General features: G+C 39.8%; 1 protein-coding gene across 1 annotated transcript in view; it reads left to right on the top strand.

Moving 5' to 3' along the window:
• The window catches only part of zfyve26 (zinc finger, FYVE domain containing 26), a 55600-nt gene that overhangs the window by 28093 nt on the left and 1156 nt on the right, over positions 1 to 26351 (top strand). Inside the window, exons 12-26 of the mRNA XM_048600440.1 lie at positions 113 to 235; positions 2964 to 3140; positions 3753 to 4002; positions 5062 to 5160; positions 6207 to 6373; positions 11072 to 11208; positions 12718 to 12746; positions 12840 to 12973; positions 16709 to 16929; positions 17277 to 17424; positions 19009 to 19218; positions 20827 to 21045; positions 22513 to 22710; positions 22803 to 23008; positions 24754 to 24909. Of these exons, the coding sequence (XP_048456397.1) occupies positions 113 to 235; positions 2964 to 3140; positions 3753 to 4002; positions 5062 to 5160; positions 6207 to 6373; positions 11072 to 11208; positions 12718 to 12746; positions 12840 to 12973; positions 16709 to 16929; positions 17277 to 17424; positions 19009 to 19218; positions 20827 to 21045; positions 22513 to 22710; positions 22803 to 23008; positions 24754 to 24909 (2474 nt within the window). The remainder of the gene's footprint in view (positions 1 to 112; positions 236 to 2963; positions 3141 to 3752; positions 4003 to 5061; positions 5161 to 6206; positions 6374 to 11071; positions 11209 to 12717; positions 12747 to 12839; positions 12974 to 16708; positions 16930 to 17276; positions 17425 to 19008; positions 19219 to 20826; positions 21046 to 22512; positions 22711 to 22802; positions 23009 to 24753; positions 24910 to 26351) is intronic.

Here is a 26351-nt window from a genome sequence, read left to right as displayed (position 1 = left end):
GTTAACAACAGACTTGGATCTGGAATGAAGGTGTTGTCCAGTGAAATGTTTTATTATTTTGAATGTACACTGGATTCGGCTAACTAAAGTCTTAATACTTTGTCATGTTCAGGAGTTTGAGCTTTGTGAGTCTTGGGTCCAGCTGCATCCTGTGCCAATGCACTTTACAATGAAGCTCAGACGTGAATATCTCCTTCACCTGCTTGAGAAAGGCGATGGAGAGCGAGCATTCCAGGTAAGTACTAAATAGAACCCTGGCATTATTTATTGAATTGTGATGAATTTGAGGTGCCAGTAAAGCACTTTATAGCAAATATATTACAACATACAAATATCCAACTGAAAAGGCTGGTTTGGTCTGGCACTTAAGACACTGTATGCTTTTACGTCCTACATCTGTTACTGTTATTTCCTGTTTACGTTATTGATCTTGCTTATCCCACATAATGAAAAATGGCGGACCCATTTAAGACGGTTACAGTCCTTGTATTCAGAATTTGATATCACTGGTGCTCCTGTTTTAATTGCTGCCTTAAGGCAGGTGCTGCTAGCCACAATAACCCCTAAATTATTACTGGCTCCCTGAATACTGACATTTTAACATTCCGTTTGGAATCCTTCTCAAAAACTAAGCAAATAGAAAATGCCAATTCCTCTGGCACGTGCTACTAAAATTCAGAGCTTTAATAATTATATGTAGGTCTGTATTTCAGCAAATGTTATGGAGGTTCATCTGGCTCATTTCCTTTAGACACTAACCCAAACTGAACGATACTTGGAATAAAATCTGAAAACGCTGGAAACATTCAACAGATCTGGCAGCATGTACAGAGAGAAACCATGTCAATGTTTCAGGTTGGCTCTGGAAAAAATGGTTACATGATACAGTAATTCTATGTTTCTCTTCAAATATGCTGTCTGACCCGTTGAGTGTTTTCAGTAATTTTCTGTTTTTATTTAAGATTTCCAGGATCTGTGGTATTTGCTCATGTATTAGGGTGCAACTGTACTGGTGTTACAGTGTGTGCCTATTGACTTGCTGAGGTCATGTCCAACTGAATTTTCTCTTGTTCTTTTATTAGATATTGAACCATTGCATGACACTTTAACAGTTGAATTTTATTTTGAGTATTAATCTAAGTATTCCTTTAGTTGTGCCAAAATTGTTGACTGTTGTACTGAGCAGCATTGCCTGGCATATTTGGTGACAAATGGAAGTCAGGTGTACATATCTAATTTGTTTCAAAATTATACTGTGTCCCCTTGATGACCCAAGGATTTGCCCAGTACATAGTTGGCCCATGAAGACTCTAAGGCTTCCAGGTTAACTCTCTAAATTGTAAGAGTAAGCTGGATGTGGGGAGAGGGTGTGGTTTGCTGTATTTGGCCTGAGCATTCCAGGGTTAAGATGGTGAAAGTGTCTTGGGAGGCCTGAGCTTTTTCAGCTACTTGGCAAAATATTGGCAATGTTTGCATGACGATGGGTAAGGACAGGATTATATTCAAGAGTTGTTCTGTACTGAAGAATAGCGTACTGTTGATCTTTGTCCATCTTCCGTTGAGCCATTTGAGGCAGTTGACTTTTGGAACCGTGTAAAGTATGGAATTAATATCTTGGCAGGGCAAATTGTTAAAGAAGAATGACTTTTCTTAAAAAAAAAAAAAAATCTGTTCTGAATTTGGGCAAAATTTTATTCTCTTTAAAGAAGAATGCTTTGTTAACCTGATTGTAACTCATGGATACTGTACCATTCTTGATTGGTGGCATTAAACTGTGTTTGCCTCCGATATCTTGATGCTTTGATTGACAAAAATCTCTGGGTTTTAGTTTTTAAAATGTGCCTATTGATTGCTGTCTGCACAAGTGGATTCTAAAATTCTACTGACCGTCATAGAAGTATTTCCTAATTTCACTTCTGAAATATTTTTGCCCCTGTATCCTCGACTCCCTGTTTAACATAAATAGTTTTGCTTTATCTGTCCTGCCAGCTCGCCTTAATATCTTGAAAATTCCAATCAAATCATTTATCACCATCTAAATTCAGAAGAATGCAATCCTAATTTGTCTCTTGTGATTTAACCATCCTGTCTTTTATTCTGAAATCGTTGCTGTTCATCCTCCGAAGCCAATATATCTTCCTTAAGGTGTGATTACCGGAACTGTTCACAGTATTCGAGATGTAGTCTAACCAGTGCTTTGTGTAGATGTGCATGAGCTATAGTACCATGGTACTCTAGATATGAAGGTCAGCATTCCACAGCTTTTTCTAATATCTTCTATAGCTGTTTATGGTTTTTGTACGTGGAACTCAGAAGTCTCTTCGAATCTGCTGTTTTCATTTTTTCGCTATTAAGAATGTATTCTGCCATATCCTTTTATTTCCAAAGTGATGGTCTCACATTTGCAGACATTGAACTTTATTTTTCACAATTTTACTTGTATGATCAATATCTCTCTGTACGCCACACTTAAATCCATGTGGCTTACAATATTGCTTATGTTTGTGTCATTCACAACTTTAGATATGTGACACTCTATCCCATTATTTATGACTAAGAAACAGAAGTAGGCCATTCAGCCCCTCAAGTCTGCTTCCCCATTCAGTAGGATCATGGCTGAGCCGATATTCCTCATGTCCACTTTGTTGTCCATTCCGTGTAACCCTTGATTTCCCCTACTAATCAAGAGTATGTCTTTCTCAACCTTAAATGTACAAAGACTCTGCCCCCACAGGTCTCTGTGGCAAGGAGTTCTAACGACACTTGATCCTTTGAGAGAAGAAATTTCTGCTAATCTCAATCTTAAATTGGTGCCCCTTTATTCTGAGACTATGCCCTCTGGTCCTAGACTCTTCCATGAGCAGAAACATCCTCTCAGCATTTATCAGCATTAAATGAGATTTTTTAAGAAAAAAATAGCTGAAATATGTTTAAATTCTGCTCACTTCTTTGTGTTCCATTAGCTCCTGCAGGGAATCCATGATTCTGACATGTGCCAAGCTGTATGTGAGCAGGCTCTGGATCAGCATCCAGGACTAGCTGCTTGTCACTTTCTGGCCAATTACCTTACCACGCACTTTCACAAGAGTCTATCTGCTGCACGCCACCATGAAATTCAATCCATGCGCATTGGATCAAAGGTGAGGAAGAATTATCACTCTGCCATTGGTTCTTCATGTTATATGTTATCAGAAGTTACATAGCATTATTTTTTCATTTGTAATTGTCAAGTATCTTCTGGTTTTCCGCTGTATGAATGACTACAGTTCTGTCTAACTGAACCCTATGAACTTCAGGAAAGGTGCTAAGTGGAGTAATAATAATTCTACATCACAATGATATGAAGTTTGGATGAGGATAATTTGCAAAGCAAAATGGTGCATAGAAAGGGATATTCAACAAATATATTTGTTTCTATAGCTTGTGTTTCATATTTGTTACTGGAAAAATATGAGCAATATATTTTCTGTCTCAGGTTATTGTACCATAATGAGGTGAAAGCATTAACTTTTTCAGTTATTGCCACACATATTATGTTGCCAGCATAACAACTATAGCTGCACTCCAAAGTTGTGAACCACTTATGAACATTTTGACAGCATTGTCTACTGCTTTATTTATGTCAGCTTTGATTTAAAATTGAGCTAACAATGCATGTTGAAATTTTAATAAAAGTTGAGCAGTTCTTTGCTTGTCAGTTTTCTTGCATAACAATCCATTGATATTTCGGAACTGTATATTTCTTTTGGTAGCTTTTACTAAGTCTGCCAGATTCAGCACGTGATATCTATTCGCATCTGTCATCAAACCCATTGCTGATGTTGGAGCAGCTACTCATGAATATGAAAGTGGATTGGGCATCAGTGGCTGTCCAGACACTTCATCAACTGCTTATGGGGCAAGAAGCTGGTTTTGCCATTGAAGACATTGATTGCCTTCTTTCTAAATATGCAGCCAAGGCTCTTGAAGTTCCCTTTGCAGTGCGAGAGAAAGCACGATCAGGTAACAAAAATTGATCTGCTTTTATTTCTTAGTGAAGCAGGATTTTAGAAATAGTATATATGTATATAAAAGCTGTAATTGCCAGCTTTATGTTATATTTACTGTTTACAGAAACCTTGGCAAAGTCTGTTACTGTGTTACTGAATCTATTTTTGACCAGTCCATGTGTCCTATGATTACATAATTGCTGCTTTCTCTGTCCCAACACAACTTCACACTCTGCTCTATATTCGGGTTGGAAATTTCCACTTGTTAACCTGACTAGGACATGTTGCTTTCTAGCCTTGGAGCTGAAGCAACAATTACCTTGCCTCTATTATTTGTGTGTCAATTTTAATTGTTTCTTTGGCTTTTTCTGATTGAAACTGTGTATTTTATTCTTTTTGTCATGAATTTTCTGTAGTTTGTTCCTTTTTGTTGATTAAGATTTATGGTTCCTAATAAAAGCTTTTTCATCAGCATTACTACTTCAATATCATTTACCTTTTTAAACGATTCTGTAGTCAAATTAACAAACAACTAAAAATCAAATGAAAAGTATCTTCCACTGCTTTTGCATTGCAGAGCACTGACAGGGTTGTTCCTATGTGCTGTTGTGGTTTGCTGTGTAATTCGAGTACAGCTGTCATACATAGGCCTGCTGAGTTTCACAGAAAACTGGAGCATCTAGCGTCTGACTTCCTTCATTTTATTGCACATTTTATTGGTTTGACTCTGTGTGAGTGAATCTGACTATTAGAATGGTAATGGCTGTCCTTGTGCACGTAGTTTTCTTGGGTTCCATGTCTCTGCCACCTGTTGCTCCAGGATCAGGTGAAAAGTGATCGGCCTTGGCTATGATTGCCCTGGTGATGCAAAAGCCTGCAGTGCCCTGTGTCAAAACTAAATGAGTATGCCTTTCCCAGTAGCAACATCAAGTTCCTCCTTTTGACCATTAGTAACACTGTGAAAACTGAAAAAAAAATAATCTGCTGTTTGTTTCATGATTTTCAAAACTGAAGTGATTTTTTAGCCAGCGACATTTATGAATTTTAAGCTGTTTAATGCCTTTCTATCTAGATTCTGTAATCAATCTCCAAGATTTGCTCACTCAGAGTGCAGGACCAGAGAATTTTCCAACATCATCAAACCTCGAGAGAACGCCAAGCATCTGTTCTGGTAAAGAAAATATCAAACTGTAGATGTTTACAGTACAGAAGATAATTCAGCCCCATGGGGGCATCTGTGTTGGGTTTTTTTGTTAAAGTAGTTCAAAACTCATCTCACTGCTCCTGTCTATCCCCAGAACTGTACATCTTTTACTTTCAAATGCTTAAGCTGCTTTCACTAAAAATGATGTAATCCAGTTACTGGTTGGTTATCAGATAAAATTCCAGTTGTGCATGCAGTGCAAGTTTATGTTTTTACTCTTGGGGGGAAAAAAAATGAGAATGTAATTTGATATTTTAATTCACCTAAAATTAACAGATACAATTTTTTGCATTTATGTAATAATTCTATACATTTTTGCACTAGTTCTCCCTATTCAATTATGTATTCCTACCAACATACTATATTGGATATTTTGGGTAATATAAATCAGAGCAGAGAATATAAGAAAATAAGTAATAAATTTATATTTAACACAAAAACATGGAGGGAATAGTTATGGGTTTCTAATTATGGAATTGACAGAATGCATTCATCAAGCTAATGCTGGCTATGGGAAGTAACAATTAAGGTGCTGAGACTATTTCCTTGAGAGTGGAGAAAACTAAAAAATTAAGAAATTTTTCAAACTCCCAGATACGTAATATTATTTGAAAAACCTAATGCCTTGGTATTTCTGTGTTAACATTTACAAGAATTGAGTAGAACTTTGGTATCCATATTAGCCATTTCGTTTTAGTCGTAGGATCAGAATAGTACTTGAGAACTGACGTTTAAACATTCCCACTCATGTTTCAACTCTAATCTTATGGGTGAGATAAGTATTCTAGACTGTTGGATTCTTCACCCCCCAGCTACTTCGTTTAAAATGCATGTGCAGACAAATGGTAATTTTGAGACTTGAATTTTCAGTTTTAGTCACTAAGTCCAATTTTGTGAAGGTAAAACTTGACTTCTGCCCTTAACCTGTATTACTCACTGGACATTATTTTAAGTTAATTGATTAATAAATTGGATTTTTGTTCAATGATAAATCAGTGTATTTTATGTTGCAGGTAACTCCTCTCTTCAAGGACCAACTACCCCTCGAGAAGGATCTCTTCGAATGTCTAAATCAATCGGTGAATTTTTTCCTCCAGAAAACCCACCTACCAAGAAAGACTGGATACCTGACGATAAGGCATTGTTTTGCATGGTCTGTTGGAAGGAAAGGTTTACCATGGTAAGGAAAAATATCAACTAAAGCTGCTTCACATTTTCTAACATTTTTTATTCTCTTTAGATAGCTTCAGTGAATTTACAGAGCAGAATTTGTAACCAGACATTTTGTGCTGTAACTAACCTTTGTCAGTCTCTGGCAGATTTGCACTTCCAAACTTACTGGGCAAAATTATGGTAGATATTGAAAAGAAGTACATCCATGTCCAGAATATGAGTAATATTACTGTTGATAGTGGAGGCACTATATACCATTCAACTTGTGGGCTTCCACGCGCTTGCAAGTTGAGAATAGGTGTGCAGCGAATTATTTGCTCATTCCTTTTCATGTGGCTGGATCTGGGGAAACAATTACTCTTGTAACTTCAATGATGATCAACAACTGATCTTTGAGCTTGTTTTCATAAACTGTACTGGAGGCAGTTGGAAATGAGCTCTGCAGTGGTCTTCTGCCACTTGTATCATGATTCCATTTTATTAGAGGCCTTGTACTACTTTAATGCCTGTTATGGTTTTTGTTTACATTTTAAAGAGACAACTGGGGCCCACAGTTCACTGCCTCAGCAAGTGAAATAATACTGTTCCTGAGCTGATATTATAAGTGTCCACTGAGCATTTGGAAAGGATAATTGGCCCAAACCCAATTGTTTGAACTGAATTTCTTTGTGTGTCTCATAGTTTTTTCATGAAAAGTGATTTCTTTATTCGTAGTGATCCCATTTTAAAGGACTCTTCCTCAGAGGTAGGAAAAGCAGCAGTTTAGCAAAACCAGCTGAAGAACACTAAAAGTAATAACATTGGTCCTAACTGATCTGTAACTGGAGGAATAATGAAATAAAATAGCTTCCAGAGAATGTGTGTGCCTGTCTTTTGCTCCACTTCCACAAAGTTGGTCAAAACAAGTTCTTTAAAGCTCATGTATTGGACTTGGATACTCATTCCTTGTATATTAAGTTTATACAGCTAACAGCTACTACTTGCTGGACAACTATTATTCTCTTAAACCGAAAATTCCAAGCAGGAATATGTATGTTGGAAACCGGTCCAGTTGAAACAAATGAAAGGAAGAGTTTATAAACTGTGAGTCATAGTTTTTAGGCTAGCGTTTTTGTGAGCGGGCTGCAAAACCTTCCACTAATGTTACCTTGCTGTTCAACATGGGATGAATGTGTGATGTATTTTCACTTTATTTGTATTACTTCTGAGGAAAATATACCTATATTTTGCACTCTGCGTGGAATTTTATACTGCCCTCCAGGTGTGGGATTCCTGCCGCATACCAATGGATCTGGCTGAAATTTTACAGCAGTTGGTGTGGCCTAAGGTGGCTTCCTCCAGTTGCTCACCTCCCCCCTCCTGTGGCTACTGCTATGATGAGGCCTTGAAGACACCAATTAATGGCCCCGTCAGGACTGTTTTCCACTCGGCTGCAACTTGGAGGCCAATGGAAGAAGTTTAGGGATGGGAGGAAGGGCAAGAGTTCTCGGCACTGTTGGGACCAGAGAACTGCCAGCCAATCAGATTGCTTGGCACTCTGAGGCAGGGCTTTTTTCTGTGAGGGGGCAGGATTCCTAACTGCAGCCACTTCACTTGCTGTGGGGCATTAAAAAACCTTCAGGGTTGCCAACGTTAATACTTAATCTGGCAGCATGGAAAGTTCCTCCCGGTCCGAAAAATCCTACCCCTCGAGTTTCTGCCAATGAGCTGCATTTGTAGCATAATGTTTGGATGCCATTGATTCAATTTGGTTCATTTACAGTGACCTGCTTGCAGGAAATGGATTTTCATGGGTTGCAAGTCTCAGAATTTATTTTTTGCCCCATGTTGCAATTAAAATGAGGGTTCTGACAATTTACAGTTGGTGCTTCAATCAACAATATTTATCTGGCGGAATTCAAGTTTTTCACAATAAAAAGCTGCATCATGATGTTCCCAGTTAAAAAGTTTCATATGTTTCTGGGTCTGTTTTATCAGGAAAATATCTTAATTTCCTTGACATACAGAGTATTATGCGTGCTTATATAATTGTTGGACTTTAATACCTTCCTGATTGCTTTTGATTTCAGCCAATTTAATATTTCTTTCTTCGGCTGGGTGGAAACAATTAAATTCTTTTCAACCGCTTTGGGCCTTCTGTTATGTTAAATGTTTATAGAAATGCAAGTGGTTGTTAGAAATAATCTCTGACCCACCTTCTTGGACAATGCCTGTATTATTAATGGTTTGTCTCAGTGTTCAAAAAATTCAAGTTCAGGACTTTCAAACTCTGTTGTCAGTATAGGCAGTAAGCAGATGCTTAGCGACATAAAGGCCCAGAAAGTTTGTGACTCGTAGTCTGTGCTGAGTTCCCCAACCTCTGTCCGCGGTTGTTGCTGTGACCTCGAGACCATAAAAGCAGGGAAGGAAAAGTCAGCCATAAATGGCTGCCGATAATTATGCATCAACCACTGCTGAAGTGTGTGTGTGAGGGGAAGAATGTGATTGTGTGCTACAATGATGCCCCAGCTGAAAATAGAATAGTGTATGGACCAGACCAGCCACACCCCCAAAAAAAGTAAGGAGATAGTCCAGACTCTATTTAAAGGCAAGTGGAAGGTGCTAAGTTCCAGATGTGAGTCGTTCGGTTCACCATTAGGTGTTAAGCAAAACGCACTTTATTCTTACAATGCAGTTTTAAAAAAAACTGAAAAGAAGAACTGGCATAACTTTAACTGTATCAAAATACTTAAGATAATATTATGATTTAACCACTCATCATACTGTTCCAATGTAGCCAGCATCCTATAACCGCCCGTTTGGCAAAAATGCAATTCAGCAAAACAGCGATGATTTTCAAGTGCTTTCTCCCTCCAGTCTAGAAGAAATAAACAATCTGCCCCTTTTGATTTTTAAAGAGGAAGCCTCGCTGTCTAAGAGTTCAGTTCCAGCAAGGAATTCAAGCTTTCAGCTCGGCAGGCAGCAGAAAACTTCTCACTAGCTAATGCAAAACTAAAAACCTTTTTAGGGTCTGTGTGAGTGCTGACACCGCCCTCTCCTGCATAGTTTGAAAAATAACAATCATGGATAACTCCCAGCTGTTTACTGGGTGCCTGTCTGAAACAGACATTCTGGTACCACTGGTACCAAGAGAAACAGCACAGAACACCTCTCTCTTAAAGGTACAGTATGATCACAATAGCTTGTTGATATGAGATAGTAGGAACTGCAGATGCTGGAGAATCTGAGATAACAAGGTGCAGAGCTGGATGAACACAACAGGCCAAGCAGGAAAGCTGACGGTTCGGGCCGAGACCCTTCTTCAGAAATGGGGGAAGGGAGGGGGATTCTGAAATAAATAGGGAGAGAGGGGGAGGTGGATAGAAGATGGATAAAGGAGAAGATAGGTGGAGAGGAGACAGACAGGTCAAAGAGGCGGGGGTGGAACCAGTAAAGGTGAGTGTAGGTGAGGAGTTAGGGAGGGGATAGGGCAGTCCAGGGAGGACGGACAGGTCAAGGGGGCGGGATGAGGCTAGTAGGTAGGAGATGGGGGTGCGGCTTAGGTGGGAGGAAGGACAGGTTAGGGAGGCAGGGACAAGCTGGGTTGGTTTTGGGATGCGGTCGTGGGAGGGGAGATTTTGAAGCTTGTGAAGTCCACGTTGATACCATTGGGCTGCAGGGTTCCCAAGCGAAATACAAGGTGCTGTTCGTGCAACCTTCGGGTGGCATCGTTGTGGCACTGCAGGAGGCCCAGGACAGACATGCCGTCTAAGGAATGAGAGGGGGAGTTGAAATGGTTCGCAACTGGGAGGTGCAGTTGTTTAGTGCGAACCGAGCGGATGTGTTCCGCAAAGTGGTCCCCAAGCCTCCGTTTGGTTTCCCCGATGTAGAGGAGGCCACGTCTGGAACAGCGGATACAATATACCATATCAGCAGATGTGCAGGTGAACATCTGCTTGATGTGGAAGGTATTCTTGGGGCCTGGGATGGGGGTGAGGGGGGAGGTGTCGAGGCAGGTGTAACACTTCCTGCAATTTGCAGGGAAAAAAGTGCCGCGGGTGGTGGGGCTGGAGGGGAGTGTGGAGCGGACAAGGGAGTCACAGAGAGAGTGGTCCCTCCGGAAAGCAGATAAGGGACCCACTCTCTCCGTGACTCCCACCTATCCCCTCCTCCCACCTCAAGCCCCATCCCCATCTCCTACCTACTAACCTCATCCCGCCCCCTTGACCTGTCCGTCCTCCCTGGACTGCCCTATCCCCTCCCTAACTCCCCACCTACACTCACCTTTACTGGTTCCACCCCCGCCTCTTTGACCTGTCAGTCTCCTCTCCACTTATCTTCTCCTTTATCCATCTTCTATCTGCTTCCTCCTCTCTCCCTATTTTATTCAGAATCCCTTTCCCCTTCCCCATTTCTGAAGAAGGGCCTAGGCCCGAAACGTCAACTTTCCTGCTCCTCTGATGCTGCTTGGCCTCCGTGTTCATCCAGCTCTACATTTTGTTATCTTAGCTTGTTGATATTCTGGGATTATACTAGAGAATGTCCAGGTCACTTCTGGAGTCAGTGCCTTCCGGAATTGGGATAAATTAATCTTGCTAAGTCTTGAATGTTTTATGATGCAGGCTGTAGTGAATTCTGTAAGTGTTCCTTGTTAGTGTGCAGGTTCTTAACGCAGCATAGTTTAAATTATTCTATCACTTGTTAAGATTTATTTTTTTTTGACCAGTTTAATCGACGGCATCACTGCAGGCGTTGTGGGCGTGTTGTTTGCCAGCCCTGTTCTACCAACAAAATGGTTGTTGAAAACTGCAGAGAGAACCCAGCACGGGTTTGTGACCAATGTTACAATTATTACCATGGGAAGTAAGTTTTTTTTTCTCAGCTGTGGTCTTGATTTTAGATCTGACGTTAGCGACGTGGGTTCCACTTGTCAACTAATCTGCACACTCCTCGCGTACAGCACACATGTTTTTCGCCTTTATTGATTTCTTGCAAATTTTTCTGGCGCTACAAAGAAAAGGGTCTTTGTTTCAACAATGTTCAATATGAAAGCTCAGTTGGCTGGATGGCAGATCGATGCCAACAGCACAGGTTGAGTTCTCTCACTGGCTAAGGTTGCCATGAATGTCCCATCTTTTCAAGCTTTCCCCTCACTTGAGGCATGGTGACCCTTCGGTTCAACTCCCCATCCGTCATCTCTCTTGAATGAGAGGGCTACCCAATGGTCCTCTGGAGCAATGGCTACTTTACTCAATATGAGTAACATTAGGGAAATAATCGTACTTCTGAATTGCTGTTTGTTTGTCTGTATTTGTGTTTTGTGATAGTTTGTTGAAAATCTGTTGCTCCCTTTTTCTGAATAAAATTTCTAATCAATTGAAAGTTTATTTTCCATGGAAGTAAGACCATAGGCATGCGTTATTGCACAGTTTCTCAGATTAGTAGAACATGGATTATGTATATAAACTGACTTCTGTAATTTTTTGATGAGAAATTACGAATGAAAAGAAAACTACTACTGCTCATTGTGCTCGTGTTTCTAAATCAAACATTTCTCATTTGAAATCTGTTACAATGCAAAGCTTTGGTGTTTCTGTTTATGGTTGTTTCAAGATTTCAAAGTTGAGTGCCTGCTGCACTCAACAGATATCTTAGGTTAGTCATTTTCAAGTGGCTTTGGTTGAAGGATCCATTTTCCAATAGATTAATAAGTGTTCATAAACATCCCCATTCCCCAGTCTAAATGAAAATAATACAAATTTCTGGCAGATTTACTTTTTGGACTATAAGGTTCCTCAATGAATTGTTGAGGGATTGGAATGGAATTTATATGGTGAGCAGATATAGGTGATTGGTGACATGAAAATGTTCATCACCTATCAGCCAAGAAGTAACCTTGCTGGTTCAGCAATGTACCTATAGAGCACTTGAACCCATTACACTCCCTTTCCCTTCCTGAAGTGGGTCAAGCTCAGTGGCTGTTGTTGGTGACAGTGTTTCTAGTGTAACTAAAGAATAAATCCACAGTTAAGGCATACTGTTCCTCTTGGAACTGTTGAATGGTAACCTCCAGTTGAAATTAGTGCATGCATACTTCCTCCAGAAACTGTGGGTGGATTTTTAAAAATATATTGATGAATTTAGTATTCACTTTTTAAGCTATTTACATTTTTCATGCTGCTCTTCTGTGAATTTAACCTATTCACAAAGTGAATGAGTCAAAGGTCTGTAAGTTAAGTAGTGTATCATTTTAACTACTTTGTGTACAGAATTATCTTGACATTTATCAATTCTATTTACATTATCACGCGTGTGTATATTCTATTCATTAGTTTATAATTTTTGTTCACTGTTTATATTTATTTCCTGTAGTGAAAAAGTACAACTCGATCAAAGTGAAGGTGAGTATTTGGAGCTTGATAGTTTCAGAAATATTCTTCTTCATTTTTCCTAGCTTAATAACCTATGTGCGCAATTCTATTTCTGTGAAATAGACCCCATAAGTTGTGATGGAGAATTGGATCTTGCCGTAGCGCTGCAGATGCCCCGCCAGTCAGAATTACATTGGAACCTGACCCTGAACGAAGAAGACAATGAGAACGAACGCAGTGAGTTTTTCTATGAGCAGGTGAGAGATAGAAAACTGTTGACTTGGTTTCATGATCCCACCTGATGTTAGTACTGGACAAGTCAGATGCCAGACTGAAACCTTGCTTGCTGAAGGTCATATTAATATTGGTTTGTTTTTGGTTTTAATGAGGTGGTCTCTCACAGAAATGCAAGCACACAATATTGCAGATTTGATTTTAACAGTAAAATGTAAGTTTATTAAGCAAAAGAAATGAACATCACATAGGATAAATCAAATTATTTCCAAATCTCTCAAACTTAAAAATTCTGAATCACTGAATAATCTCATGAATCCCAGAACTATTCCTTTACATACAAAAAGTACCCCTCAAAAATACTCAGATGGTGGGGCTGAGGAGGGGAGGTCTGACAAAGAGTCACTTCACCCGAAACGTTAACTCTGATTTTTCTTCTTAAATGCTTCCAGACCTGCTGAGCTTTTCAAGCAATTTTTGTTTTTGTTTCTGATTCACATTATCCGCAGCTCTTTCAGTTTTTAAAAGAAATCACCATATCAACAGAAATACTTACAAAATAAAATCATTAAATTCATTGAAAGACACTGGAAAAAAGCCGATATGCCACTAATTCAAAAATCCAAACTTAAAGATAAATGAAGTTAAAATTGGGGCAGCATAGTGGCTCAGTGGTTAGCACTGCTGTCTCACAGTGCCAGGGACCCGGGTTCGATTCCACCCTCGGGTGACTGTCTGTGTGGAGTTTGCACATTCTCCCTGTGTCTGCGTGGGTTTCCTCCCACAGTCCAAAAATGTGCAGGCTAGGTGGATTGGCCATGCTAAATTGCCTGTAATGCTCAGGGATGTGTAGATTAGGTGGGTTATAGGGGGATGGGTCTGGGTGGGATGTACTGAGGGTTGGTGTGGACTTGTTGGGCTGAAGGGCCTCTTTCCACACTGTAGGGGTTCTATGATGATGATATATGAACCTCATATCCCACGTCACGTAACTTCCTTGTACTTTGTTGCAGGAGTACCTGAAAGTTACAAAATGAGTTTCTAGAATGATGAGATGTATTTTGAAACCATTCAAAATGTAGCTTGCTTCAAAAGACACCAAAAGGGGAATAAACAGCTCACATTTATGTAGTGCCTTTATTAGGATATCACAGCACTACACAGCCTGTATAACAGTAGTTCAACTCTGACACCAAATATAATTTCCAACATGCTGGATAGGGTAGGACTTTTTTTACTGGAGCATAGGTGGTTGAGAGACAACCTGATAGAAGTTTATAAAATAATGATAACTATAGATAGAGTTAATGGTATTGTCTTTTCCCTAGGATGGACGATTCCAAGACTAGGGGGACACATTTTTACAGTGAGAGGAGAGAAATTTAAAAAAGACATGAGAGGCAAATCTTTTACACAGATGATGGTTTGCATGTGGAATGAACTTCCTGAGGAAGCGGTGGATGTGGTCACAATTACAATGTCCAAAAGACGTTTGGATAGATACATGAATAAGAAAGGTTTGAAAGGATATGGGCCAGGAGCAGGCAGGTGGGGCTAGTTTAGTTTGGGATCATGTTCAGCACAGACTGGTCAGACTGAAGGGGCTGTTTCCGTGCTATGTGACTCTGACTCTTTCTGCTGCTTGTTATATTCAACCAAGTTCAGAGACAGTATGGATTAAAAAAGCAATATTTCTGCATTTTCCAGTTGGACAGGTGTAACCTGTCTTCAATCCCAAAAGTCTGCAAATTCTTCAAAACAAAACTAATGGTCCATATCAACTGTTTCACACAAGAATTGCCATTGCTGATTAATTTATGGCATGGTAATGTTACTGTGAGCAGCCCCAGAAAAGAAATAATTGCTTAGCAGCAATTTATTCGTTATCCTATTGTTCCCTTTCTATCTCAAAACTTTCTTGTTGGTCTTATCTCACCATGTGGCCCCCAAAAGATAGTTAATGGACATGCATCAAATATTTAATAGTTTCAGCAAAATATTAACTTAAGTTCAGCTCACTTCAAACCCGACATGCTAGATCTTACTCCATTCTTTCTAGTTGCAGTAAATCTGTAAGTAAAAAGAAATTAAATATTTGGAGAATTAATCAATTAGCATTTTACAGTTGTCAACAATGTGGTTCCACAAACAGCAGTGAAATGTACGAACAACCTGTTGATCGAGGGATAAATAGACTGTGGACCCTGGTAGAACTCACTGCATCTTTCTCAAATGGCATGTTTAGATTATGAATACTGACTTGGTCCATGTCATCAAGGCCTCCGATAAATGGGTCATCTGAAAAAAAAATATTCTTAATAATGTAGCGTTCATTCACTATTTCTGTCAGTGTTAACTTAGATTATGTGTTCAAGTCTTGAAATGGTGGCCTGCATCCACAAACATCTGAGTTGGACCATAAGACATAGGACATAGAAGGACATCGAGCCTGCTCTGCCATTCATGACCGATCTGATCATCTCTAACTCTACTTTCCTGTCTTTTCCCCATAATCCTTGATTCCTTTATTTATTGAAAACATGTCTATCTCAGCCTAAATGTAGTAAACGACCTTCCTCCTCAGTCCTCTCTAACAGAAGAAATTCCTCCGTATTTCTGTCTTACATTGGCAATCCCTTATTCTGAGATTGTGCCCTCTAGTCGTAGACTCCTACAAGGGAAAAAACTTTTCCGCATTTACCCTGTAAAGCTCGCTAAGAATCTTGCATGATTCAATAAGGTTGCTTTTCATTCTTTTAACCTAAAAACCCAACTTAGCCTCTCCTCAAAAGAAAACCCCTCCATACACAGTATCAACCTAATGAAAACCGAAAGAACTGCGGATGCTGTAAATCAGGAACAAAAACAAAGTTGCTGGAAAAGCTCAGCAGGTCTGGCAGTATCTGTGAAGGAGAAAATCGAGTTAACGTTCCGGGTCCGGTGACCCTTCCTCAGAACTGAGAAATAAAATTTTATCTTTTGGGCAGCACAATGGCTCAGTGGTTAGCAATACTGCCTCACAGCGCTAGGGACCTGGTTCAGTCCCAGCCTCGGGCGACTGTCTGTGTGGAGATTGCACGTTCTTCCTGTGTCTTCATGGGTTTCTGCCGGATGCTCCTGTTTTCTCCCACAGTCCAAAGATGTTAGATGGATTGGCCATGCTAAATTACCCATAGTGCTCAAGGATGTATAGGTTAGTTGCATTAGCTATGGGAAATGCAGGGTTACAGGGATAGGGTAGGGGGGGGTGGGTCAAGGTGGGATGCAGTTCAGAGGGTAGATGTGGACTTGTTGGGCCGAATGGATTCGATACAAAAAAAACTATACATTTCTGCACATGATTATAATAGTGTTCCTAAGTCATTTGCTGGAGAAAGTTGTTGTTTTGAGCAGTGCTAAATCCCATATGACATAAACCAGGGTTCAACCTGGAGCATGTTATTTGGCTTGCCAGGCAGCACGCTACAGGTGTTCTGAATGTACGTGAGCTTGGGATGGGGATTCAATTATCCTAAGATTTCTGTTCCCTCTTTGAAAACCCTAGAGATCCTTTTGCATTTATTTTTATTATATATCACATTTTCAGGTATTTCTACAGAGTGAAGGGCAAGGGAAGTGAAAGTCATGGCATTTTGAAAGCCACAATTCACCTCCTTGAAGCTTGGTTCGGAATTTGTGCAAAGAAATGCTTAGGAGGAGGAAGCTGTAGAAATGAGTGCAGTAAATGAAAATGTTAAAGCTGTTGTAATGTTTTATAGGCTCCAAGTGCTTCCTTGTGTATTGCTATCTTGAACCTGCACAGTAATAGTATGGAGTGTGGCCATCAGTTGATAGATCACTGCAGCAGACTGTCTCGTGCATTGACGAATCCAGAAGTGGATGCTTGCCTTTTAATAGATATCATAAAGCAACTTCTTTTCAGTGCTAAAATGATGTTTGTGAAAGCAGGAAGGAGCCAAGACCTTGCACTTTGTGACAGGTGAGTAACATTGACATTATCTTTGAAAATACTTTCTTGAGTAATAAAAATTGCCTTGTTGAAGGTTGATACAATGAATCTGCATCATGCAGTGATTTGAGCACAGTTGTTCATGCATCCCCTTAACAGTTGCCTAGTAATACAGAATTAGACCACTGCTGGATAATTAGACATACTGTTGAAGTTTTGAATTATGCATTCATCAGGAAAAACACAACTATGACAAATTTCACATCATCTCAGCAATTTATACTGAGGTAGAAATTAAACAAGATGTTCAGTAAACTGTAATTTTTCTAGCAATATCTTTTCAAGATTAATTGTTTGCTTTCTGTCACTTCATGCAGCTATATCAGCAAGGTGGATGTAGTGAAGATTTTAGTTGCTGCAAACTACCAGGATGTGCCTTCTCTTGAACAAATCCTTAAGCCTGCAGCCATCACGAGACTGAGAAATAAGCTTTTGGAAACCGAATACTATGCACTAGCTGTTGAGGTTTGCAAAGGCATTTTTTTAGAAAACATGAAAGACTGTAGTGTTTAGAAATGCTTTTTGTATCTGACAAATATATAGTTGTGAATATTTCAAAGTACTGTACTAGAAAGTTATCTCCTTGTTACAAGATTCTTAGAGCAATATTCAAAACTTCACATCTGATTAACTATGGTGGAATTATAGCCACTAGCGCTATATTGCAACTATGTCTTTGTTACCTCCAGACTCAACACTTCCAATCACTCCTGGCTGGTCTCCACATTCTACCCTCCTTAAACTTGAGGTCATCCAACCTCTGTGCCCTGTGCCCTGTGTCCTTACTCAGACCAAGACTATTCCATAATCAACCCCATGCTGTCTGATGTGCATTGACTTCCAGTCCAGAAGTGCCTCAGTTTTAAAATTCTTGACCTTGCTTTGAAATCCCTCTATGGCCTCACCTCCTTTATATATCTAATATTGTTCAGCCCACAATCCTCCAAAATAAATGGGCTCATCTAATTATTGCTTCTTGAGCATCCTCAATTTTAATTGTTCTATCTAAGGTGACTGTGTCCTCAGCTGCCTAGGCTGTAAGCTTTGGAAGATTTTCTTTAAACTCCTCCAAATCTCTTTCCCACAGTCCTCCTTTAATACTGTTACTAATGACTACATCCGATCAACCATCTGGTCATTTGCCCTAATATTGCGTATTGTGTTAAATTATGCTTTACAATATTCTTGTTGAGCAGGTTGGGTCATTTTGTTACTTTAAAGGTGCAATATGAATGTAAATTGTAGGCAAGCGTAGAGACATTCTACACACCCAAAATGTCAAAAATGGCAATGAGACAAATGACATAAAAACATAAGAAATAGGAGCAGGAGTGGGACATCTGGCCTGTTGTGCCTGCTCTGCCATTCAGTAAGATCATGGCTGGTCTTTTCATGGACTCAGCTCCACTTACCCACCCACTCACCATAACTCTTAATTCCTTTACTGTTCAAAACTCTATCTGTCTTTGCCTTAAAACCATTCAACAAGGTAGCCTCAACTGCTTCAGTGGGCAGGGAATTCCACAGGTTCACAACCTTTTGGGTAAAGAAGTTCCTCCTCAACTCTGTCTTAAAACAGCTGCCTCTTATTTGAGCCTTATTTTAACTAATGTAACTGTGTGGGTATTGGTTGGAGAGCTCTTAATCCAATTTGGAACTCCTTGTTCTCTTCCAAATGTTCCATAGAATAATGTTCACCTGAGCAGTTTGATAGACTTTTGCTGTTATATCACTCAGAATACTGTACCTCTGACAATTGCAGTTCCTCGTGATGTACTGAAATGTCAAATGATCTTTTTCACCGTAACAATTCTGTGATTCATCCTTCATTCCAGTTCTAAGGCTTGAGTCCACAATGTTCTGACTTTAAATTAAGAATCCTAAAAAGTGAAGCAACCTCATGTTGGTAGAGGCTGTAATTACTGAGAAGTGTCAATTCAGCTTCTGAACTACCCTTTTTGCTCAGCCCAGAGTACTTATAATTCCCATTTTACAATTTCTATTAGGACAAGAGACCATTCTGTGATATCGTCTTGTTTCAATTTTTAGGTTTCAACGAAGGGTCTACTAGATCCGAGTGGAGTCTGGCATGCTTGGGGCTTAGCCTGCCTCAAAGTGGGGAATCTGTCTGCAGCTCGGGAGAAATTCACTCGCTGCTTAAAGCCACCATTCGACCGAAATCAACTGTCTCTTGGTCCTCCACTCTTGCAAGAAATAGTGCAGCACCTAGAAACATCTGTTAAACCAATCTTGCCTGTGGTAATGAGCTTTAATATTTCAGCAACTTCTGAAACTGATAAATTTGGTAATGCTCAAGTTAAGTCATTGTGATGATATTTTTCTTTGACGTTATCTTCTGAGACTTATGGTATTGCATGTCAATTGTTTATCTTTATAAAATGGTTTGTGTTCCTATCTACATTGATTTTGAGTATAAATGGCATTACCTGAAGTGACAACATGTCATTGAAGTGCATTTCTGTCATACAAAATTTAAATGAGATTCACTACGGCAATCGGTAGACAATTAACATACTTCAGGAGGATTCTTCTGTCGTAGTCTTCACAGCACATTTACTTTATTATTTAATTTAAAGCAGGATGGAAAATGAAAAGGGAGCACGGAGGCACAATGTAGAAATAAATATTTTAAAAGCTAAAACTTGCACCTGGCTTATGATCTAGTCCCTGGCATTCAGACACGAACTCCCAACCATAAGTAAACGTTCATTTTATCTTTGATATAGAGCAAATCATAGAATCCCTACAGTGTGGAAACAAGCCCTTCGGCCCAACAAGTCCATACTGACCCTCTGAAGAGCATCCCACCCGAAGCCATCCCTCTACCCTTTCCCTGTAACACTGCATTTCCCACAGCTAACACATCTAATCTACCATCCCTGAACACCTATGGGCAATTTAGTATGGCCAATCCACCTAGCCTGCACATCTTTGGACTGTGGGAGGAAACTGGAGCACCCGGAGGAAACCCACACAGACGCAGGGAGAACGTGTAAACTCCACACAGACAGTTGCCTGGGTCCCTGACGCTGTGAGGCAGCAGTGCTAACCACTGAGCCATCATGCTGTCCCTTTCTCCCGGTAAATAAGGAAACTATTTGAAGAGGTGGAAATGTGCAAGTTAGACATGACCATTATTGATATTTACAGTTAACTGTGTTGCTGGCAAAGTAGAGATAATGGACATAAGTGTCTTCTTTGAGTTTTGGAGTAATGTGGTTCAGATTTGAGCCAGTTTTGAGAATTGAATTTATGGCTCTTGTTCCTGTTCTTTGATTTGCATAAATGTCAAACCTTCCATGAGTTGGTGAAGTTGGTTTGCTTTTTCATGTGGAATTCTCTACCCAGAATTTAAAGATAGCCTTAATATACTGAAGCTCGGGAATCTAATGCAGTTTCATTAATTCAGTTGAAAAAGTGTTTTCACAAAAAGGGTGCTGCCCTAATATGAGTAGCTACTTTAAATAACTGAAAATGACTTTACAAAACAGAGCCACTTACTTAAGTCAGTTTTTTAGTAACAGGTATTTTTAAAAACTGGCACGCTGAAAAGATCTGTTTTTTAAGAAGTGCTTAATCTTCAGATGTACTCTGGTCACAAGCAGACAATTATCTGAAACTTGCCCCATTGATTAAATAAATCTGGGTCTGTGAGCAGTTGTGGAACAGACTAGCCTTCTACGCGACATTTTAATGCAACCATAAAAGTTTGTGTAGGATGTAACCTGAGTTTAAAGTTTCTTGATCATTCACCCTAGATTGGCCAACTTTGGGCAAATTGTGTAGAAGTGGTACTCTAATAACTTGCAGTGATGACTATGTTTGTTTCTATTTGTGATTAAACAGCAGGATGACGACATTCTTGCTTCACTGAAAGAATTGGAGACAGTCCTAAAGGGTGATGGTGCAAGTTTTGAAATCACAGGGGATGGAAAGATCAAACAAAAGGTCTTCTACCAAGAGTGCTTGTACTACTTGCAAACTTATGGTACTAATTTGGCTATTATTAGTTTTTATATGAGACACAACTGCATGAGAGAAGCATTGCAGCACCTACTAGATAAGGTAAGACATTGATATTACTAAATTTAGATGTGCTTTCCTAAACAAAAATGCGTACATGTTGTATAAAATTACTTGGATGTAAAAGGATGATTTGTAATGTGCATTGGTGATATACCCTGGATATTGATGATGTGGATTCAGCTGTTGGATTTCCCAATTAAGACCGAAGATAGAATGCAGGCATCTCTTGGCTTCCTCGCTGAGGAATATGAGAACACCCTTAGGCAGGAGAAAGCAATGTTATTTAACATTCTACAGATGTTCTCTTTCTTAAATCAATTCTTTGGTGCAATCTGGCCAAACAACTTCCAAATTTGTTTTCCTGAATCTTAACATTACTGTATTTTTTTGGCTAATCCTAAATTAATGGTTATAAGTAGAAGTAGTTGCTCATTCCATGGAGAGTTTGGAAGAAATTTCTTTACCCATTCGAATGTAGAATTTGCTACATTCAGTTGAATATTATAAATGTCTCTAAGGCTTCTTAAATACTCACATGGGGACAAAAGGAAAAATGGGATATTTTTTATTTTTAGAGGGAATGTGGGTATCACTAGCAAGGCCTGCATTTGTTGCCCACCCCTTGAACTGATTGGCACTCTAGCATTCAGAGAGCAATTAAGAGTTGATCTGGAACCACTTGTAGACTAAACAAGGTAAATATGGCAGATTTTCTTCCCTAAAGGGCACTAGTAAGCTAGATAGATTTTTACACCTTACAGAAAACTCTTAAGGGGACCTTAGGCAAATCTGAAGCCAAGTTTAACTTGAAGGACTGTAAAGTTGAACATTATTTCCTATCTTTCTGCGGCCGACCTATTGACATCACCACTACGCCACTGTCTCCTTGCAATATGTGGATAGGACTATCTGAAGGAGGATGGGAGGAGGCTTGTGGGGAGCATGGTATTGACTATGTGGACCAAATGATCTGCCCCTGTGCTCTAATATCACTGAAAACCTGTTTTTTTTTTTCCTACTTCATAAGTAAAAAAGTAAAGTAGTCATGTAGGAAATCTGAATTAAAAAGAATATTCTGCAACAGAACAGCTGGTCAATAAACAATCTGAAAGAGGTGACTGAGTTGGGGCATTTCAGTTGTACCTGTTCATCTGATTTGAACTGTCTTTTTCAGATACTTACCAACTTGCTGTGTTTTTCACCCAAAATTCATTGTTTTTAACTTAGCTCTGATCAAGCACAGATTTACATTTCGGATAAACACAATACTGCAGATGCTGGAGAACCAAAATAAAAATATAAAGTGCTGGATAAACTAAGCAGGTGTGGCAGTATTTTTGGAGGAAGAAACAGAATTAATGTTTCAAGCTCAGTAGGACTTCTTTGGAACATAGTTCAAGTTGACTCTGTTTTTCTCTCCACTGATGCTGCCAGACCTGCTGAGTTTCTCCAGCAGTTGCTGTTTCCATTTCTTACATTAGTTGATGTGTGTGTCTTACTTTTCAGGGTTGCCCTGAAGAGGTGTTCATGCAAGGGATTTTCAAACCAAGTTATGAAAGTGGCAAACTGCATGCTTTGGAAAACTTGCTGGAACATATGGATCCAAGCCTGGAGAAATGGAGTTGCTATTTGATTGCATCCTGCAAACATTTGCAAATGAGGGGTTTCTTCAACATTCTGTATGATCTGCAGCAATTTATGAAGGTAATTGTAATTTTTGACTTGTGTGATGGGCCCTTTTCAGATGGGTTTTAACTGTGTATGGAGCAATGTCACATGTGATGTGTTCATTTCAGGACCACATGCGAGCAGCTATGACATGCATCAGATTTTTCAGTCACAAAGCAGAATCCTATAAGGAACTTGGAGCCAATCAAGGTTGGCTGACAGAAGCCAAGGGTCACCTGAAAACATATTTGCAAGAAGTGTCCCAACGTAGTTCGTCGAGAAGGAAAATTACCAGTTCTTTTCGCAAGCAAATGTCTGCAGCTGATGTCTCAAGGTATGTTTTTTTAAAAAAAAATTCCTTCTTGCAATGTTTATGTCACTGTCGAGGCAGTATTCGTTGCCCACCCTTAATTGCCCTTGAGAAGAGGAGGTGAGTCACCTTTTGGAACGCTGCAGTACAACCTTTCATAACAGTCTGGTTAAACTGAGTGGCTTGCTGACCCATTTTAAGAGGACAGTTCAGAGTCGACCACGTGGCTGTAGATCTGGAAACATGTACAGACCAGACTAGGTAAGGTTCTTCTGTAAAGGACATTAATGAACTAAGTTTTTTTTTAAACAACAGTCAGTAATAGTTTCTTGGTCACCATTACTGAAGCTAGCTATCTATTAATTTAAATTCACTAACAAATTCAATTTAAATTCCACTGGCTGTTGTGCTGGGATTTGAGCCTGCATCCCCAGAACTTTACCACCAGATAGTCTGGCTACTAGTCCAGTGACATGACCACAACATCACTGTCTTCTCCAAATGGAAAAATTCTGGAGGACTAATAATATGATAATAGTAAATTTGAAAAAGCACATTGAAACTCCTCCTGCACACTTACTTTCTCTCTTGCTGTCTCATGTACAAACACACCTACCCATTCCTGCCTCTTTCCCCCACCCCCCTCACTCTCACCCTCCCACCCACCCACCCACTCCCCAAACACAAATGCACATGTAAATCCCACCCTGTACATACTAAAGTATAGGTATCATTTTGTCATGTTTGGGAGAGTAAATGCAAGTTTATGCAAGGTTGGCAATGATTTCTCATTAATGAACAGAACAAGAATTAGCGGCTTATTATGGCAGAGGAATCAATTTCAGGAAGTTTTTTTTATTTTTCAATAATTATCAGTTCTCAAAATCCTGAAAATTCCTGCAAGATGTCTAACTGACTTTAATAACTCAAGAAGCAGTTGCAGTCATTATTTTTACTGACTAATTTATTGAAGTGTTTTTCTGTTCTTCTAAGAGAAGAAAAATATAGTAGCATGTGAATTGGATCAACTTTTTCTGTATAATTATACCAACGTTTACTCTGGTAATGAAATTCTGGAAGAGGAAATTATGATGTGTGCACCATTTCTTGTCTGTAGAATAATAAAAAGGAACCAGCCTCCTAATATCTCACTGTTAGAAAAATTTCTTGTACAGTATTTGTAAAGTTATCATTTTAGGATGAAGGCACAAAGCAGAAGGGACAATGATCCCGATTATTAAGAAGAAATTCCCTATCCATCTTTTATGGAATTACCGTCACCACAAATGTGGCCAAAGTTCAAGGTAGTAGAATCTGCCATTATCGTCTTAGAGTAACTAGGATTGGGCAATAAATGCAGCATTGATAGCATCACCTACCTTCTGAGAACAAATTTGCAAAAGGCTCCGATCAGGTAAACTGGCAGCACAAAGGTTTTAATTTGGTCATCTGTTTCTCACCATTGTACTAAAAGTTATGTTTACAGGGAAGGAGTTCACAAACTGCCATCTTTGCTATTTGTTTAAAATGGAGTTGAGGTGGTGAAAAGTAGAACAAATGCACCTTTTTTTCATGTCTTCATGATACTCCATGTATACCAGTTCTGATTGAGCTGCTGTAAAGCAAAAGGAATTCTGGGAGTTTAATTGTATTTTAATGTGATGCCCAGACTAAAATAAGCCAGTAAACCAGCCATAACTCCAGAACTAGCTGTTACATGTAATTTGAACTTCTAATTTGTAGAACCTTTTTGCTTTTTTTTAATATAGGTACATGAATACAATTGAGCTGCAGATTGAAGTAACCAAATTCTTGCATCGTTGTGAAAACTCGGGGACTTCAAAGAGCTGTGGACCCCCAGCCAGTCTCTTTGGCAATACCAAAATGAAGATGGAAGTTGCGTGCAAGGTTATTATCTTGATGCAGTGTGTTTCTTTTTATTCATTTTGTGGGATGTGGGCGTTGTTGGCTGGTCAGCATTTATTGCCCATCAGGAACACAAACCAAGTTACTGGAAAATCTCAGCAAGTCTGGCAGCATCTGTGAAGGAAAAAAGAGAATTTCATTTTGGGTCCGGTGACCCTTCCTCAGAAGGGTCTGTTCTGTTTTTTCCTTCACAAATGCTGCCAGACCTGCTGAGCTTTTCCAGCATATTTGTTTTTGTTCCTAATTTAGAGCATCCGCAGCTCTTTCGGTTTTTATTTATTGCCCATCCCTACTTGCCCTTGAGAAGGTGGTGGTGAGCTACTTTCTTGAGCTGCTGCAATCCACCTGCTTTGGATTGACTCCCAATGCCATTTGGGAAGGATTCCAGAATTTTGACCCAGCAACAGTGAAGGAACAGAGATATATTTCCAAATCAGGATGGTGAGTGGCTGGAGGGGCACTTGAAGTTAGTGGTGTTCCCATATATCTGCTGCCCTTGTCCTTCTAGATGGAAGTGGTCGTGGGTTTGGAAGGTGCTGTATTTGGTGAATTTGTGCAGTACATACTGCTGCTACTGAGTGTCAATGGTGGAGGGAGTGGATGCTTGTGGATGCAGTGCCAATCAAGCGGACTGCTTTGTCCTGGATGGTGTCAAGCTTCGAGTGTTGTTGGGACTGTGCTCATCTAGGAGAGTGGGAAGTATTCCATCACACTCCTGACTTGTGCCTTGTAGATGGTGAATAGGCTTTGGGGAGTCAGGAGGTGAGTTACTTGCTGCAGTATTCCTAGCCTCTGGCTACAAGAGCAGGTCATTGTGTTTATGTGGTGAGTCCAGTTGAGTTTCTGGTCAATGATAATTCCAGGATGTTGAATAGTGGGACATTCAGTGATGGTAACACTGTTGAATGTCAAGGGGTGGTGGTTAGATTGTCTCTTGTTGGTAGTTGTCAGAGCCTGGCATTAGTGTGTTAGTGAATGTTAGCCCAAGCCTGGATATTATCCAGATCTTGTTGCATTTGGACACAGACTGCTTCAATGTCTGAGGAGTTGCAAATCGTGCTGAACATTGTGCAGCCATTGGCGAACATCCCTACTTATGACCTTATGGTGGAGGGAAGATCATCGATGAAGCAGCTGAAGATGGTTGGGCCTAGGATACTACCCTGAGGAACTCCTGCAGAGATGTCCTAGAGCTGACATGACTGACCTCCAACAACCACGACCATCTTCCTATATATCAGGTACGACTCGGAGTTTGCCACTCCGATACCCACTGATTCCAGTTTTGCTAGGGCTCCATGATGCCACACTCAAGTCAAACGCAGCCTTGATGTCAAAGGCTGTCATTCTCACCTCACCTCTGGAATTCAGCTCTTTTGTCCATGTTTGAACCAATGTAATGAGGTCAGAAGATGAGTGGCCCTGGCAGAACCCAGACCTG

This window comes from Rhincodon typus, chromosome 8 (genome assembly GCF_021869965.1).
Source record: "Rhincodon typus isolate 14 chromosome 8, sRhiTyp1.1, whole genome shotgun sequence".
In the NCBI taxonomy this organism is placed as follows: Eukaryota; Metazoa; Chordata; class Chondrichthyes; order Orectolobiformes; family Rhincodontidae; genus Rhincodon; species Rhincodon typus.
The sequence above is the reverse complement of the archived record's forward strand: the minus strand, read 5'-3'. Positions and strand labels throughout refer to the sequence as shown.